At 41.0% G+C, this 19,077-nt stretch overlaps 1 protein-coding gene across 1 annotated transcript in view; it reads right to left on the bottom strand.

Annotated features, from left to right (window-relative positions):
• si:dkey-11f4.7 (piezo-type mechanosensitive ion channel component 2) overlaps positions 1-19,077 on the bottom strand; it is a 57,216-nt gene that overhangs the window by 7,953 nt on the left and 30,186 nt on the right. Inside the window, exons 25-33 of the mRNA XM_041798405.1 lie at positions 14,360-14,480; positions 14,042-14,116; positions 13,689-13,855; positions 11,135-11,334; positions 7,925-8,085; positions 7,480-7,798; positions 7,050-7,308; positions 4,366-4,554; positions 156-363 (exon numbers count right to left, since the gene is read on the bottom strand). Of these exons, the coding sequence (XP_041654339.1) occupies positions 156-363; positions 4,366-4,554; positions 7,050-7,308; positions 7,480-7,798; positions 7,925-8,085; positions 11,135-11,334; positions 13,689-13,855; positions 14,042-14,116; positions 14,360-14,480 (1,699 nt within the window). The remainder of the gene's footprint in view (positions 1-155; positions 364-4,365; positions 4,555-7,049; positions 7,309-7,479; positions 7,799-7,924; positions 8,086-11,134; positions 11,335-13,688; positions 13,856-14,041; positions 14,117-14,359; positions 14,481-19,077) is intronic.

Here is a 19,077-nt window from a genome sequence, read left to right as displayed (position 1 = left end):
GTAAACAAATGGCATCATGAAATGGATTTTAGGGTTAGGGTTGTATTTAAGTATATGGACAAAAAAGTTGGAAAAACAAAGGATAGGTCTCACTTTGAATCCAGTCCAACTGGTCAGAGCTGGGACAAATACACACTTTTTCTCTGGATACTTACCATTTGATTCTGCTGTGTTGCGTCTCCCCCCCCTACAGAATATGGAGGTTGAGGAGGCCTGTGGTGGAAGGAACTTGAGTCTGCGGTGGTTTTTATCTTTGTTGCTCATCTTATCACCTCCTGACATCCTTTTCTTGTCCACTTTCTTTTTCATCTTCTTGAAGAAGTCAGGCATCTCAACCTCTTTGTTGTCCCACAGCCCATGGCACTGTTCAGTTAAGGACACAAATAGAATTTTGACACACAAAAGTAGATGTAGTTCATTTTGGCAGCAAATTCTCAATTTTGTCTTAGTCCTTAGATGAAATTGCTTATTGCTTATTTTAGTCACACTTAGTCATTTTAAACCTCTAAAGTTATGGTCTAGTTTTAGTCAACAAAAACCCATTTATTAATTGATATTTTTTTTATTTTACAGGCTGTTTGACTTCCCTGTACAGAGGTGGTTTTCTCTTTAATACAGGCTTGGGGAGTTCAGTTTTTATAAAACATTATGCTTTATATTAAACTACAAAAAATGCTGCTCAACTAACATATACTGGTGAAAAGAAAATTGGAAGAGATGATGGCAAAAATGGGATGGAGGTCATATATGAGTTCACATTTCTCAAAATCTGATACTGAGAAAAAACAACAACTTACTTTGGTGAATAAATAACTTTCTCAGAAACACTTCAGTGAATGAATGAAAGAATTGTGTTAAAACAATTTTCAGACTTCACTATTCTGATGTTCCATTCATGTTTTGAAAACTGAACTAATCAGTTCAAAGTTCAACAAAAATATGAGCATGATCAATGAACATCCTTATATTGCACGCTCTCTCACAACATTGATTAGGGCTGAACTTCAATCCGTTTATCTTATATAGATATTTATATCATAAGATAAAATAAATGTCTTACTCCTGTCTTGTTTTATCACTGAAATGTCATCTTCAGTCATTCTCTGTATTGCTAAATTCCCCCCACCATCACCCTTTTCTATCAAATGGTTCAGTCTTGCCTCAGACATATGGAAGCATGTGCAGGCAGCCAATGAAGAAGACCTAAACATCCTGTCTGAGCATCAAGGTCAGCAAAATCATGATATCCAAAAGAAAAGAAAAAAGCAAGCAAGAAGTATGATTTTTAAGTCCATTTCTCAAAAAAGAAAGATGGGCACAACTCACATATTTAACCAAGAAAGTTTAAAACCTACTATATTACTGACCACAACTATCTGGGGTGCCTGTTGAAATGCCTGACTTGTGTGTTTAGGCAGAGTGGTTAGTTTCTGGGGTGTGTAAATGTACTGTCCCTTATGTCTGGGAATTGAAAGATTCCGAAAGTTTAAAACATAAAGCTCTGTTGGCAGTGAACATTTAACCTGACACGTCAGATTGACTGTTTCAAAGTCGGGGGTGTGTACGTGCTGTAAAAGCATGAACACCGCCATTGTTGTTTTGGTTCGATATGCGCATGCGGGGCAGGTGGCCTACGCTATGTGTGACATAATTGTGTCAAAAAAGATGCGGGTTGGCTGTCCACACAGAGACGAAACTATAATTGTTTACAGATTTATTCACTCTTGGACCTGGTTTCAAAAGTAGCGTTTACGGCCTCCCAAAACACCATTTCCATGTGGATGAAACACCAATATGAAAAAAAAAACTTTTGCCTATACTCCTGAATTCATCTCCGTGTGGACAGGGCCTCAGTCAGTCAGGCAGGCAGTCACTGAGTCAGTCCCATACAGACCCATGTATTGGGCTGACCCTGGAGGTCAGCTAAAAATGGTTAAAGTTCATAACTGCACTGTTGATTGTCAGCCAGAAATTAAGATAGGGTCATATTTGTGCTGCATAAACAGTTCCAGATCTATAAATTATTGAACATCAAAGGCAGAAACTCAGATGACATTGTTTTTTCATATACTATGTCACTTAGTGTACTTAACACTTGGTAAAAATAGTCCATTTTGAAACAATATTTGGTGCCTTTTTTAAGTTAATGCTACATGTTTGATCTCAACAGATTCAGTACATTCTGTAGAGCTGATGTGTCTCAGTCACACTAGCTTTAAAACTTGACCCCTACTGCCAAAAATCACTTTGATTTAAGATAAGTTCCTTACCACTCAGTGTTATGAGGTAGTAAGGTTAAAAAAGAACGGGGGGAATTATAATGATTTTGAGATGGTGGTGACAAGTGAAACAAAATCATTTAATTTATCAATTAATATCAGGAGAAGTTTCATTTCAAAATCTGAAAAAAAAAACAGACAGAAAAAGTTAATCTTTAGACCATTTCTCAGGTTCTAAAATTCCATTTAATACTTTAATGGCTATATGACACTTTGAAATGTAATACAGATGAGAGCATTACATTTCATAGAGTAAAATAAATTTATGGTCTGAAGGATTTAAAAATCTGTGATTTGGCTATAGATTATTTAATAGTTTTCAAACCTAATAGATGCAGTAAGCACTCATAAAGGCAAGAAGTAAATCCATATTTATGGTTAAATCTGAACTGAAATAGAATCTATTTAATTTTTCTCTTCTTTTCTTTTCATTTTCTTTACAGCAATTTTATGACTTAAAAAACTTGCTTGTAATAATCTACTTACATGTCAAATCAGGGAGTTGAGATAACTTATAAAGATTCATTTGCATGTATAAAGTGCTCTGCTTATTTTATTTTAAATGATACAGTGTCTAATTCTCTAAAATCTACTGTTCATACTGGGTGCTAATTTGTTAATGAGAATATATTTGACTGAAGATGTTAGAAAAGGAATATCACACGCTCAGGTCTTGATCTCAAAATTTAATTGTAATACAAAGTTAGGCCGGCCTTGTAATACAAGAGGCTGGTGCAATTATGGTGGAAGACATTAGCGTGGATGCTGCTAAGGCGCCAGCCTATCAGAACTTGACGACATTTCTTCTTTACAAAAAGGACAAAGGACAGCAGTGAGTTGTTTTCTTTTAAAAAACGAAAAAAGTCGTGTCCTGACATGTCTACAGTCACCATGGTTCACGTTATGCAGTTCTATTTGGAGTTTATGCCTTCGGTAGGGGCGCAGTTTGGTAGCGGCTATGTTATGTTTTGTTGCTCTGACTGGCTGGTAAAGATGTGACAGACAGAATGTTCATCCAATCACACTCTGAGTATTTTTTCAAAGGCTCTGCCCTTTCCCAAATGCTGTGTATGAGAGGTTTTCCAGATGGATATGTGAAACACATGAATGTGAGAAACACATCCATCTGACGTGCCAGGTTACAGTTAAAACTGAATTAAGTAGAAGTTAGTGATGCAGTAATGTTGAGTTACTTTTGCCCTGAGAGCTGTGGGCTTTGCAAAACAGCTTCACCTTTTACCCGAAGCACATCAATCTCTCTATCAAGTACCATACTGACCCAAATTAAACATGTGGATTTTCCTTTGAAACACACGATAAAGTGAGTTCAACTCATTCGAGATATGGACTTCCAAATGCTAACATATGTTCACAACAAGGCCTCTGATCTGTTGCAGCAACTTTAACCATAATCAGCCACTCCTTAAGTGAACTAATCCCTTTTATCTTGCTGACTTCTACATTAATTTTAACTTTGGATTCCCTTTAAACCATGAGATTTGCAACAAAGTTTGTGAGAATTTACCATAGCTGTCTGGAGTGAGGATGGCTGTACAGCAGCAGCTAATAAAGACTAGATGCTCCTTGCAGCAGAAGCTGGGGTATACAGAATTCTTTTTCAGCAAATTAATGGTACTATATTTCTTCTGATTTGATCCAAACACTACCCCTGGTATACACAGAAGAGCCACGGATTCGCTTACCTAACAGCTCTTTCTCACTCTATCACATTGTTTTGCACAAGGCACAAAGGCTGGTTGTATTTTGACAGACAATTTATAGGCAGACTGAAAAAATATCTTTGATTTTGAATGTCTGAAAGCCCATGATTAACATTTAGGTATTTTTAGTTAGGCAAAAATTAAAATGAAACTTACTTTATCAGTTTTTATATCAGAGCTCTATTTTTAGGTTGCCTCATCTTCACATGGAAAACCGTTCAACAACAAACAATATTTTCCATATTTTTGTTGAAAATACTTTGCATGCATGGTGCTGAGCTGGTAATCCTCGACAAGACATACAACAGAAAAAGGGTTCAATTGTTTGAACAGGTAAATTTCAATGGATATTTTTTCACAGGTACCTTGAGAATTGAGCGATGAAAAAAAAGAGCTAGCAGCTGAATGAGGTCAAAGAGGACATAGCCATTTTTCTTCTCCACCCCAATGATATTGGGTAGTGCAAAGGGTCTGTCAGCATTAATACCTCGATAGGCGGAGGTGGTCCAGGGGAAGAAACCAAACTGGAAAAAATACTTTACCACAACAGTCAACTGAAAGAAAGACAAAAGGAAGCTCTGGGTTATGCATGTTCAGAAACAATAGAAACACTCAGTTTATCTCCTCATCTTTGACTTTCACAGCTTTTTGTTTCTTTTTTACTGCTTTACCTTGTGTGCAAAATGAATTGGAATCAATAGTACGAGACATTTCTAATGAAGACGAGAAAACATAAATTTCTGAGAAAGGACAGAGTGCTCGAAATAAAATTGCTTAAAGATTGTTGTAAAATGTTTCCTCTGGAACACTTCACTTGGGCATCCAACTTTGAAGTTATTGAAGAGGTTTGGGGGCTTTTAGAGGAAAAGAAAATATAAAGGCTTTATTGCATCATGGCTACAGACTTATACAAAAAGTGACATGTTTTATTCATACAGGCCCTTAATCTGAGCAGGTACAAAATGGCCAACAAGCTGCTTTTCTTAAAAGATGTACAACCAGTCACATGATGAAGTAATCAGGCCACCTTGCCCATGCCCATTGTGCTTAGGGACAGCTACTTTGAGGCCCCTTTTTGACAAGGTGTGAGATCAGTTTGACACAATGTAGGTTTCATGGTGGGATAATATGGATTTGAAAAGTTGAGTAGCAGGAATTGAAGCAGAGGGCAACAGGTAAATGCAGGATGTGATCAGGGAGAGGGCAGCTGTTCAATTTGAGTGTGAGGGGGATAAAATTTAAGAGAGGCAAGTTTTCAAGTGGGCACCAGTCAGGCCAGCTAAAGGGTGCTAAGGACTTGAAGATGCAGTTAGATTGGGAGAGAAACCTGTGCTACCGGAGATAGTTTGGCAGGGGTGAGTACTAGCCCAAGTCAGGGCATTGCACTCTGCCTGCCCCACTTTATGCTAGACTCTCTCTCTCTCTTCCAACTATTCTCATTTTCTCTTGCAAGCGGCAAACTTCGGTCCTAAAAAATGAAGCCAATGCATAAGTGCAAAAAATTGCTATACCGCGACTGTCCACTTGAGGCTGGCTGCAGGAACACCGGAGGTTCTGTCTGCACACATGTTAAACAGACACACAAAATAAACTGGTTTACAGCCTGGTTCCAAAAAACAAACATGTCCCAATAGCTAGTGTCTTACTGTGCTCCCACTGTACAGGGGGAGAATTTTTTTGTACCATGATCTTTGGATTATTTTTAGGATGAAAGCTGATTGGCGCGTCTCATTTGATTGACAGATAGCTCAGCAGGCAGAGGCTCCATCTCTGTCAACTGGAATGCTAGCTAGCAGGCTGACAGGAAGTCACGCTTAGTGGGGGGCCCGTTAGGTTGATCCAAAGCTTGGTTGAGACTGCGATTTCAATATGGAATCCTCCATGGATTGGCTTCAAGAGCCATTGGGTTTGCCTACTGTAAGCAGACAACGGGGTTTGTCCAACTCTTTCTACAGTCTATGTTCTCGTGTACTTTTTGCAGTTTTATTTGTAATTTCTGTACTAGAAGTAGCTGTCTTTCTGTAGAACATGTACATGTAATATTGTTATGTATTATGTACTCACAATGTACAAATCTATAAGCAAAAGATAAAATCTACAAAAAGCTAAAATATGAAAAAAGTCAATTAAAACCTAGAAAAAAATACTCACAGCTAACCCCAGTCTGGTTTAAACAACCATCATGTGTGCTCATGTACAGGATATTTAACCCTTTTTAGGGCAAGGAACCATATACAGTATGGTCACCTTGGTCAACTTTCTTTGTGGCTCTGTCCCAACTCTCTGTAATACAGTAGAACCATCAGGATTTTTGTCAACTAATTACTGGAGATAAGTCAATATTGTGGAAAATGACAGCATGGCATCTTACGATAGAGCAGTGGCCAAGAGCGTCTCAGACTTCCTGTTTTCTCTAGAACTTGCAATATAATGTTTAATATCTCTTTTGGTCCCAGTACAACTAAAATTAACTTGGTAATTATATATGTGTGAGTTTTTTAGGTTTCCCATTGGAATTATTAGATAAACTGGTGGTACCATGATTACTTACAGTATTCTGAGCCAGTCATGTCTTGCATCCAAAAGAAGTCAGAATCTAAAGTCAGCCTAATCAACTTTGATGCCTCCGAGCCTTTGAGGAGACACTGCAGCCATCTCCTAAGACTCTGTGAGGTTTAATCTGTCTGTCCTCCATGCCCCATGTCCTAAGTTTTATTAAGAGCAGCAGGCAGATTGAAGGCATTTGTGAAGTTTTTTACATGCTACATTTACTCTGTTTGGTATGCTAGCAGTTTCAAACTCTGCTCTTCCTACTTCAGTGAGTAGCTTGGCCACGGCCTCAGAAGGACTGTATCGCTGAAACATGTTGGCATGTTTTTGTCAGTCTGTAGTTCTAACGCAATAAAAGCTTTTTACTTATTACCCTTCTGAGTACCTCAAACCTCTTCAGTCATATTAAATATCACCTTAACACGTATTAATACTCAAAAAACATATTAATACTCCAAAAACTTCACATTTGTAGAGTATGTTGATCAAATAATAATACCTCTGTATAGATAATGGCAGTCATCCAGAAACGTTTAGTTGGCCGGGGCACAGACAGCATGGCCCAGAGGAAGATGAGGATGGGCAGAATGAGGGAAAGGAGTGAAGCTGACACAATGTGGTTCAGGATAATGACAAAGTAGCAGAGCATCTCTGACTTGGACACCATGGTGTTATAGAGGGCAAACAGCATCTTCAGTGGCCTCGGCAATTTGACAAAAAACTTATCAGACTCGGAGATTTCATCATTTTCAAACATGCTACAAAAGAGGAGAGACAAGAAAGGACAGGAATAACACATTTGAACTAGTAAAGGATCAGATTAGAAAGATCAAGTTATATGGTCACACAAAAGCTTCCTTATACCTTGAGATAGAAAAAAGGACCAAATTTTGTTTTCAAGTCATACAGAATGTTGTGTGCCTACTTACTTGTTTAACAGCAGTTCACTAGCTGTGAGGTTCCTTGTTTCCTGACTTAATGGTTTTAGAGGTTCTGTGAGGTCCAGGCTTTTGTCTCCATCCTTTTCTGTGAATCCCTGTGACATGCATTCTGGGTAATCAACACATTCATCTTCCTCTCTCTGCTGTGTCTGCTTGTTCATATCTTCTCCATCCATCTCAAAATTTTCCCTCAGTTTATTCCCTTCCTCTGCCTCATTTTCTTCTTGCTTATATTCCATCTCATACTCTGCTCCTCCCTCATCATCCTCTTTTCGTTGGTCTCTTGAAGGAGCACTATATTCACAGCGATTCAGATGAGGACAGAGATGACAGAAAAAGTTAAGCACACTTACCACTCAGTGCAAATAGGATACTTATCAATCACAACCAACCAAACTAATCTGAGTATTAGTATACATCATTTTTCCTCACCTCTGATAAATTTCATCAGGTTCAACACAGGTCAGGTCAATATTGGCTGTTCTCAAGAGCCTCCGTCTAAGCTGGTCAGCAGCAGGTGGCACAGCTGGGGGCTCATCCAGCTCCTCCTGGGTTGGCTGCCGGGAAATAAGGTTTGTCTCATCTGTCAAACAACTGAAGGTAGCAGGAGGGGAGAGGGAGAGCAGAAAGTTTTCAGGGGGTTCAACAGGGGCTGACCATTCATCCATTTTATTCCACTTATCAGGGGCTAGTTTGGTAGAATTGGGTGTAGGGGTCACTGGTAACCAGTTCATTTTGAGCCAGTAAGCAGGTACACTAGGGGTGTGGACATGCTGTCCCCTGGTTTTAGAAATGGGTTTTGTGCTGTGGTGGTATTTGATGTGATAATTTTAGTTATCATCAAAATATTCATAATTATAATTTTGACCCAAGGGTTATTAATAAACAAAATTCTTTGTCAGGAATAATAATTAACAGGGTATAACCCTGAAACTGGAAACAACTACCAAAAAGAGCAAGAATCAGTCTCAGAGTTAAATCAATGCTATTTTTTCCTCTCTCCAGTCGTGTCAACAATATAATTCACTCATACACTCAGACGTATGGTCTCTCTCCTCACTCACCCTCAACCTGCAGCGCTCAGCTGATCCCAAACACAACTATGCTTTATATTCTGTAAGATTACCTGTAACATATGCAAAGTGTACCTCGTCTGTGGGAGCATGTTGGTTATGTGCAAGCATTTTAGCTGTTTCTCAATTAGAAAGTAACTAAACCCCAGAATTTCCACTGAGGTAAGGAAAACTGCTTTAGAACATCATGGAAAAGCTGGGAGGGAGTATCATACATGCCCGCTCCTTACTTCCTGTTGTCCCTTTTCGGCAACATCACTCATACTCTTTTGATTGAATTATAAGCCATGATATCATAACCATTCAATAAAGACTTACCACAAGCTACCTCAGTGTGAAACATAACATATGGTCATGTAGAAAACACAATTTCTCACGTAATCTGTTGGTCATCTCATTTTCTTATCTTTTTAAAGATTTATTTTGGGCATTTTTGTGCCTTTATTTGATAGAGGAGGACAGTTGATAGAGTTGGAAACAGGGAAAAGAGCGGGGAAGACACATGCGGTAAAGGGCCTCAGGCCGGATTCAAACCCAGGTTGTCCACATACATGGGGTGTGCCTTAAACCACTAGGCCACCTGCTCCCCTCATTTTCTTAACTTACTGGAAACAGAGGAGTAAACTCTTTTTATGTTAGTATTTAACTCAAAAGTTCACTTATTTATATAAAAATATTATTAATGTTATCAAGCTACAAAAAACTAAATCATGGAACCTACATTATACATAAAAATTAAAGCTAGGATACATTTTTTTCCTTGAATTTAGATTTTTATGGCATATTTCCACAGTAAGAGACATAAAGTAATCATTCAAAAATTTGTCTGGTTACTTGAAAAATCCTTTCAACAGCTGCTGAATATTCAACTATCAAAATAGGTGTTTATTGCATTCCTAGTCTTTATATGTTATATCAAAAAATAGTATGGTCTGGCCCCTATGTTTTAAAAGGAGGCACAGTGCACTCCAGACTGGTCACCAGTTTATCACAAGGCTGACCAACAGAGAAAGACATTCATGCTCACATTCACATTAAGAGTCCTTGATTAATCTCACGCCTTTGGGCTGTGAGAAGAAGCAATAGTTGAGAGAGCCATCCCATACAAATAAACAATGACTAGAAAGAAAATATATACACTGTTTTCCACATTATTATTCAAATGACATTTTCCCCTTATTTTCCTAAATATTAATGCAAATGACAGAATATTTTTCAAGTCATCAGCCGTTAGAGCATTATTCATATGTTTTTGAACAAACTTCATGATGATAACTATTTTTTTTTAATAAAAACCTCAAAATGCACTGCTCCACATTATTATCCAAAACAGAGTTTTAAAACCTTTTGTAGATTGTAAAGAACTGAAAATGGACATTCATTGAATTTGCAGCATTAGGAGGTCATATCTATTGAAATCAAAAGCTATTTCAATCAAAAACATCTTGACAGGCCAAATTACATGTTAACAAAGGAGCCCTCCTTTAATATCACCTTCACTATTCTTGCATCCATTGAACTTGCGAGTTTTTGGAGAGTTTCTGCTTGAATTTCTTTGCAGGATGTCAGAATAGCCTCCCACAGCTGCTGTTCTGATGTGAACTGCCTCCCACCCTCATAGATCTTTAGCTTGAGGATTCTCCAGAGGTTCTCAATAGGGTTGAGGTCAGGGGAGGATGGGAGCCCCACCATGAGTTTCTCTCCTTTTATGCCCATATCAGCCAATGACACAGAGGTATTCTTTGCAGCATGAGATGGTGCATTGTCATGCATGAAAAAAAATTCGCTACAGAAGGCACTGCTCTCCTTTTTGTACCATGGAAGAAAGTGGTCAGTCAGAAACTCTCTATACTTTGCCAAGGTCATTTTCCAACAACCATCCACTACTCCTCCATCTGGGTCATCCAGGGTTGCACAGCACTCATCAGTAAAAAAAGACAGTTTGAAAATGAGTCTTCAAGTATTGCTGGGCCCACTGCAACTGATTCTAATTGTGAGCATTGGTTAGGGATGGCTTAATAGTAGGTTTATACCCGACTGCAAGCCCCTGGAGGATCCTCCTCTGGGACTCCAGAGGCACCAGCAGCTTCAAATACTTGTTTGCTGCTTTGCAATGACATTTAACAACTGCTCTCTTAATCCGATGTATTTGTCCGTCAGACACCTTCCTCATTATGCCGTTATCTGCATGAATCCGTCTGTGCTCTGAATCAGCCACAAATGTCTTCTCTGTTAACATGCAACTTGGCCTGTCAAGATGTTTTTGATTGAAATAGCTTTTGATTTTAGTAAATATGACTTCCTAGTGCTGCAAATTCAGTGAATTACCATTTTCAGTTCTTTAAAACCTAATGTGGAAAAGTGCATTTTGAGGTTTTTATTTTTATTTTTTTTTAATAACGGTTATCATTACGAAGTTTGTTCAAAAACATTTGAATTATGCTCTAACGGCTGATGACTTGAAAAATATTCTGTCATTTGCATTAATATTTAGGAAAATAAGAGAAAAATGTCATTTGCATAATAATTTGGAAAGCGGTGTAAGCACCTCAGTGATCAATGACCTATACCTGGAAACACTGCTGCCCCATGACAGTTTTGAGCTTTGGTTCTTTAGCTTTGAGTAGGCGTGGTCTGAGGAGGCAACGGCAGGTGGGGAAGAGAGATGAGGCAGTGAGTCGTCTAGGTCATCTTGAGATGAAAATGTGTTTTGACGGGATATCCAGTTTTCATAGAACTGCTTCACGCTCTCCTGGGTCACCTCTTTTCCCTGAGAGGAAAGGGAGTGAGAACGGGAGAGAAATACAAGGTACATTAGAAGATTAACCAGCATAATCAGACAAATCATTGGAGCAGCTGAAGTGAATCCTAGCTGAACTATACACTGTCATAAAATAACTAAGTTTAAAAGTACAACAAACCCACTAACATCAGCTTTTCTAAAGTGGAATATTCTAAAAGGGAACCAGCAACATGAATTATTTAAAGTAGATAAATATTGCCTGATAGGAGAACAACATCTCAGGGACTTCTCTAAACCAACTCTATCCCAAGATATACAGTAGTTTTGCAGGTGTCTGACTAAATAGGCCTCCTCTCTACATATCCTCAGTGAAAGTGTTTGTGAAGGGCAGAGCCTTGAAAAAAAAAATCTCAGATGACTTGGACAAATGTCCTGTCTGTCTCATTCAATATGGGCCAATCAGAGTGATGTAAAGGCACATGACATAGTATGTATGTACAGCTCTGGAGGGAACTCACTACAGTAGCTGTTATAACTGGAGCCAGTACGTGAAACAAACTCATGCAAGAAGAGCGAAAAACATCTTTTCCACCAAGAAAAGCTTTAAGTGCAGTTTTATTGTCATGATCCAGGTTTTGATTTATTATGTTTCTGAGTTTTCCTATGGTTATCCTTTGTGTATTCTGTGATTTCTAGTTGACTTTGTATTTGGTTTAGTTCTTAGATGTTATCTGTAGCTCTTGTGTTTCTTGTGTAGTACTCCATGTATTTCATGTCTAGTTTATTTCCCTGTTTCATGTTCAGTTTTTGCTCCTTGTGTTATGTTTAGTTATTCCCTGTTTCATGTTAAGGTTCCCTGTGCTTCTTGTTTTGTTTCATGTTTTAGTTTTACTCCCTGTGTTTGAGTTTCCCTCCTTGGTTCTTTGTATCCTCCTGTGTTTTCAGTATTTCTGTAGTTTAGCTTCTTGTGTCCAGTTTTCTGTCCTTGTGTGCTTCTTGTGTTAGGTTCCGTGTTTCCTGTTTTATTTTGTAGTTGCCTTCCCTTGTGTGTGATTCCAGTTTTGCTTCCTGCCTGAGTTTCCCTCCACTTTGATTATCCTTCACCAGTTTCACCTGTGTCTGATTGTCCACACCTGTCTGCCATTGTTAATCACTCCCTGTGTATTTAAGCTCTGTGTCTCCCTGTGTCTGTGTCGGTTCATTGCAAATGTCTTCCCAGTGCTTGTTACTCCTCGTGCTTCCTCGTGCTCCTTTGGATTTTGTTTTGTTTCTTTGATTTTGATTCCAGTGTTTTTGTTCAAGTAAGTTCTTTTGTTTCATTAAATCCTTTTTATCTGCATTTGGGTCCTCCATTTTGAGTTTTTCCCCGTAATTCGTGACATTTATCCCCTATACCCCTATACAAGCTCACGTCCATGGGGTATAATGGAACACAAAAAATTTCATTCAGTATGTACATTGGCTTTGAAGTCATAGTTCAAAACAATTTTGATACAGTAATTGAATCAGATAGATTCCATACTGTACATTTATTTTTCTTTATTGGAAATGAACTGATACGTTTGTACACCAGGGTGCAAACAGATGTTCAGTCATGGGATATGGATAAAGGGCTGTTATGACTTTGTTGTGGAAATGCAAGGAACAAATTATTTATTTTTGCTGTATTTCCTTTAACGGGTGTTTAAATCTTGTGTTCTTAAGAACTTTTATGACTGTAGATCTGCTGCTAATTGTAATTTTTCATTGCTTTGGTTTGCTCAGAATTGCCAGCATGGGGCTGTTAAAATTCCAACAGGAGCTGTATTTGCTTTATCATTAGTCACAGTGATGTCCACATTTGTGTGTTGTCAATTCAAATGCCTCAATAAGTTGGGCATGCTGTCAGCAACGTACCCAGTCCCAACTGCTTTTGTCTAATCCACTTGTCCTTGTCCACTAATGTATTTTACAGGAAAACCAGTGTTTCCAAACAGAGGACCTTAATAATAGCAGGGAATATTCAAGCTATTGCTATCATATGTTGTGGTTGGGGGGTTGCCATGACAGTGTGGGGTAAACACTTCCCTGTCTGTAATGTTCACTTCTGCACTGTACAAAGAGTCCTGAACATAATCTGCTTGGTACAAATGAGTGTACCTTTACATCCCTAGCACCTATATACATATGCTCCAGTTCTCAGTGCACTGGTCATAGGGTTTGAATCTCAAACCTGGAGCTGCTTAAAGTCAAAAAGCACAAAAAAACTTAAATAAAGAAGTGAATAAATAAATACAAAAAACTAACAAACAAATAAACAATTAAATAAATCACTTAAAACATCACCACATCATTTTAAAGAGAACATCTGCAGCATCAAACATCTACAGCATTATACCAACCTTCTTTTGCTGCTTACTGAGTAATGCTCGCTCAAATCGAAGCACCTTGGAAATGTCAAGGTTGTCTTTACACAGTGAGTTTAGACCCTCTGTCAGGTCATCAAGAAGGGACTGAACCAACGCCCAGGTAAACTTCAAGGTGTTAATAACACGCTGCAGAATATTTTCTGTAGGAAGAGGACAATAACGAAGAAAATGACAGTTTATTGAAGTAATAACCTGCTCTTGATGAATAGCATTATAAGTAAAAGCATTCTCTATAAGGTGAAAGTTTTCCTTTCAGACAGTAACATGCAAAAACTGTAATCCAATGGTCTGTTTCACATTTTAATGCAGTGCCATGGTTTGTTCACCTTTTTCTTCGACTACCTCTTCCTCAACAGTGCTTTCATCAAGTTCATCCTCACTTGACTCTCTTCTTTCAATGCCTTAAGTAAAAAGAAACAATCATTTTTCATTTATTTTGGCAGGTAGAGGTTCAGATGTCCAACAACCACAGAAAGTTTGAAATACTGGTTAGACAGGTATAGTATAAAGGTTAATAAATCTTAACCTTTCCTTCAAAGTCAAAAATGGGACAAATATCCTGACCAAAATAGGATATAGATAAATAAAACATGACAAAAGAGGAGGATAAAATGCTATTACATGAAATAATTTTCAGTTTTCACCTTGCTGTTTCTGGAGCTCTCTCTTTATTCTCTTCTTCTCTTCTTTTTTCATTTTTTTCCTCTCCTTCTTCAGGTCCTTTAGAGCACTCTTAGAGCTGGTCACCCAGGCTTCATAGGCCAACTATTATATATAAAAACAGTCTGTTACAAAATGTAAACATAGTTCTCTGACTCAAACTAACTCTTCACTCCATGTAATTCCATATGTAGGGGGCTGACCCACAGGATCAGATGATGTTGTCACAGCTCTGGCTGCTTCCTGTCTGTCTCTGATTGTTTGTGTGCCACACCCTCCAACTGCTTGCAATCAAGCACCTTGCTGGATCACCTGGATGACTCAGCTGGATCCCATCAACTCATCTGCCTCAGTATAAGAAGCCTGGTTTCAGCTCCACTCGTCGCCAGATTATTACATCCACTCTGTGGTATTTATTATCGGCCCCTCTGTGCAAATTTAGTTCAGAGTTTCTACTGCTTGAATACTCCTTACCCGTGTTTCTAACAGCCTTTTTCTCTGTGCCCAGATTCTACAAATCCAGCCATCTAAACGACTCCTCCTGCAACACAGCTACGGAAAGCCAACAGGACCAGAATTCACCTGTCTCCTCTGATACCCAAACCAACCAGCCAGCCTACAACTGCAAACATTAAAACTCCTTCTAACTGCTCACCTCGTCTGTCTGCTTCTGGGTCCTACAACAAACTTCCTCACTTAACAGAATAATCTGGCCACATGGATCCAGCAGACTCAAACGCACTCCACCAAGCCCTCGCCTCTCAAGGAGCTTTAGTTGGACGCCATGAACAAGCCCTACAAGGAATCATGCAAACTCTCAGCAACCTGTCTACACATGTCACCCAACTCAGCACCCAGATGTCACAGGTAGCTACCTTGCTCTCTGCTTCGACTCCATCTGCTACCTCTACTTCCCCCAGTGTCCCTCCAGAACCCTCAGCTCCCTCTCACTCTGCACGAGAACCATATATTCCCATCCCACAGCATTATTCAGGAGATTTGGGGGAGTGTGGGGCTTTTTTGTTAAAATGTTCCCTAGTGTTTGATCTGCAGCCCTTAACTTATGCCACTGATAAGTCCCGTATAGCCTTTGTAATGGGTTTACTCTCTGGTAAAGCTTCTAAGTGGGCTTCAGCTATATGGAACAGCAACTCACCCATTTGTAATTCATATTCCCTCTTTGTTTCTGAAATGAAAAGAATCTTTGATCACCCTGTGCAGGGAAAGGAAGCAGGACAGCGTTTGCTAACCATCAAACAGGGAGCATCCTCTGTAGCCCAGTATGCTCTGGAGTTTAGAATATTAGCTGCTGAGAGTGGGTGGGATGAGGTTTCTTTGCAGGGAGCCTTTTTTCATGGTTTGGGTGACTATGTTAAGGATGAGTTGGCTGCTAGGGATGAAACTGATAATTTGGAATCTCTTATTTCCCTCTCCATTCGCCTTGATAATAGGTTATGTGAGCGTGGCCGAGCCAAAGCCGCACGCTTCACCACTTCCAGGTCCTCTCCCCAGTTTCGCCCCCAGTCCCCATGCTCCCCTGATTCCCTACATGCTGCTAAGGCTCCTGCAGTGCCCCCCAATGCCCCCCTGACGGAAGAACCCATGCAGCTGGCCCGGACTCGCCTCACCCCATCAGAGCGACAGCGCCGTTTCTCCTCAGGTCTCTGCATTTACTGTGGAAATCCTGGTCATTATCTCACCTCCTGTCCCCAGCGCCCAAAAGAGCAGGCTCATCAGTAATCAAGGGGTCTCTGATGAGCCACACCACCTCCTCTGCTACGACCCCACCAAACCAAGGCCAGCTTCAAGCCACCCTCCTATGGAACAGTGAGTCCATCCCTCTCATTTGTTTTGTTGATTCTGGAGCAGATGATAATTTCATTGATTCATCCCTTGTTAATCAGACTGGCATCCCTATTGAACCCATATCCTCTCCTAAGGCTGTTAATAGCCTAGATGGTAAAACTATGGCCCAAGTCACCCATTGTACCACCCCAGTTACTCTAATCCTATCTGGTAATCATCGAGAAACCATCAAGTTCTTTGTTCTCCCCTCTCCTCATGTCCCTGTAGTCCTTGGTTTACCTTGGCTAAAACTTCACAACCCCCATATTGATTGGTCTCAAGGCATCATTGTCAGCTGGAGTGTTTTTTGTCATTCCCACTGTCTCAAATCAGCCCTAGCTCCTAGCCCATGCCCTGTGACTACACCCCCTGAGCCTCCAGATTTATCCTCTGTCCCCCCTGAGTACCATGATTTAGGTGAAGTTTTCAGTAAGTCACAAGCCCTTTCTCTACCACCTCATCGGCCATATGACTGCTCCATTGACCTGCTCCCCGGCGCCCCCTTGCCCTCTAGTCGGCTATACAACCTCTCTCGCCCTGAACGAGAAGCCATGGAGAAATACATTCATGACTCATTGGCTGCTGGTTTGATACACCCCTCCTCTTCTCCTGTTGGTGCTGGATTTTTCTTTGTGGAGAAAAAGGACAAAACACTGAGGCCATGCATTGACTACAGAGGGTTAAATGACATAACAGTAAAGAACAAGTACCCACTTCCTCTAATGGACTCTGCCTTTGAACCCCTACACCAGGCTACTGTCTTCTCTAAACTGGACCTACGCAACGCTTACCACCTGGTTCGAATCAAGGAAGGTGACGAGTGGAAAACGGCCTTCAACACTCCCCTTGGCCATTTTGAATATTTGGTTATGCCCTTTGGCCTCACTAATGCCCCTGCTGTTTTTCAGGCGTTGGTCAATGACATCCTCCGCGACATGCTCAACAAATTCATCTTTGTTTATTTGGATGATATCCTGATCTTCTCCCCTGACATGAAGGAGCATGTCCAACACATCCGACTGGTCCTTCAACGACTCTTGGAAAACAAATTGTTTGTCAAGGCTGAAAAGTGTGAATTTCACGTTTCCTCAGTGAGCTTCCTTGGCTTCATCATTGAGCATGGACAGTTGAAGGCAGACCCAGCTAAGACCCAGGCAGTGACAGACTGGCCCATTCCCACCTCCCGCAAACAGCTTCAGCGTTTCCTTGGCTTCGCTAACTTCTACCGACGCTTTATAAGGGACTACAGTCGTGTGGCAGCCCCCTAACCCAGCTCACCTCCACCTCTCGTCCCTTTATTTGGTCACCAGAAGCTGAAGCAGCCTTTCATCATCTAAAGAAGTTGTTCACTTCAGCTCCAGTCCTCAGCCATCCTGACCTATCTCTTCAGTTTATTGTGGAAGTGGATGCTTCATACTCTGGAGTTGGAGCTGTACTATCCCAGAGATCTCCCTCTGACCAAAAGCTGCATCCCTGTGCCCACTTCTCCCGCCGACTTTCCCCAGCAGAGCACAATTATGATGTGGGGAATAGAGAGCTGTTGGCAGTTGTACTGGCATTACAAGAATGGAGACACTGGCTAGAGGGGGCAAAACAGCCATTCATCGTTTGGACAGACCACAAAAACCTGTCTTATTTGCGTTCAGCCAGGAGGCTGAACTCCCGTCAGGCTTGTTGGTCACTCTTCCTTGGAAGATTCAAGTTTTCCCTGACATATCGCCCTGGTTCAAGGAACATCAAGCCAGATGCCCTCTCTCGTTTAACAGATCCAGAGATTGAGGAGATCCAACCTGAGACCATTCTCCCCCCAGCCTGTGTGGTGGCAGCTGCTCATTGGGAGATTGAAGATATTGTAAGGGAAGCACAGCTAACTCAACCTGCTCCTGGTAATGGACCCAAGAATCGATTATTTGTACCAGACTCTGTCCGTTCTGATGTGGGGGCACTCCTCCAAGTTGTCCTGTCACCCTGGTATCAATAGAACCTTAGCCTTCCTAAAGGAGAGATTTTGGTGGCCCACCATGTCCCAAGATACCCGTTCATTTGTGTCCTCCTGTTCTGTCTGTGCCCGCAGCAAGTCTTCCCACCAGGCTCCGGCTGGGTATCCGCGCCCCCTACCTATCCCCAGTCGCCCATGGTCACACATTGCTGTTGACTTTGTTACTGGTCTGCCTCCATCTCAAGGAAACACAACTATACTCACCATAGTCGACCGTTTTTCCAAGGCTGTGCATTTTGTCCCTCTCCCGAAACTTCCCTCTGCCACCGAGACAGCTGACCTCCTCGTGCACCATGTGTTTAGGCTTCATGGCATCCCACAGGATATTGTTTCTGATAGAGGTCCTCAGTTCTCAAGCCAAGTATGGAGAGCATTCTGCCGTGCCCTTGGGGCCACAGTTAGTCTATCCTCCGGTTACCACCCTCAAACTAACGGCCAAACTGAGAGAGCCAACCAAGATCTGGAATCAGCACTGCGCTGCGTCACTGCCCATCATCCAGCATCTTGGAGTTCACACCTCCCTTGGATTGAGTATGCCCACAACTCCATGATCAGTTCAGCCACTGGTATGTCTCCATTTATGGTCTCCCTGGGTTTCCAGCCTCCCCTTTTCCCAGCCCAGGAGGGCGAAGTGGCTGTTCCCTCAGTCCAGGCCAATTTACAACGCTGCCATCAAGTTTGGAAAGCTGCCCGAGCTGCTCTCCTACGCTCTGCTGCTAGAAACCAGCACTTAGCAGACAGACGTCGAACTCCTGCCCCGCTATACCAACCTGGTCAAAAGGTCTGGCTATCCTCTCGAGACCTCCCCCTGCAAGTCGATTCCCGCAAGTTGGCACCCAGATTCATCGGGCCTTATGA

This window comes from Cheilinus undulatus, linkage group 11 (genome assembly GCF_018320785.1).
Source record: "Cheilinus undulatus linkage group 11, ASM1832078v1, whole genome shotgun sequence".
In the NCBI taxonomy this organism is placed as follows: Eukaryota; Metazoa; Chordata; class Actinopteri; order Labriformes; family Labridae; genus Cheilinus; species Cheilinus undulatus.
This window is presented reverse-complemented; position numbering and strand designations above follow the sequence as displayed.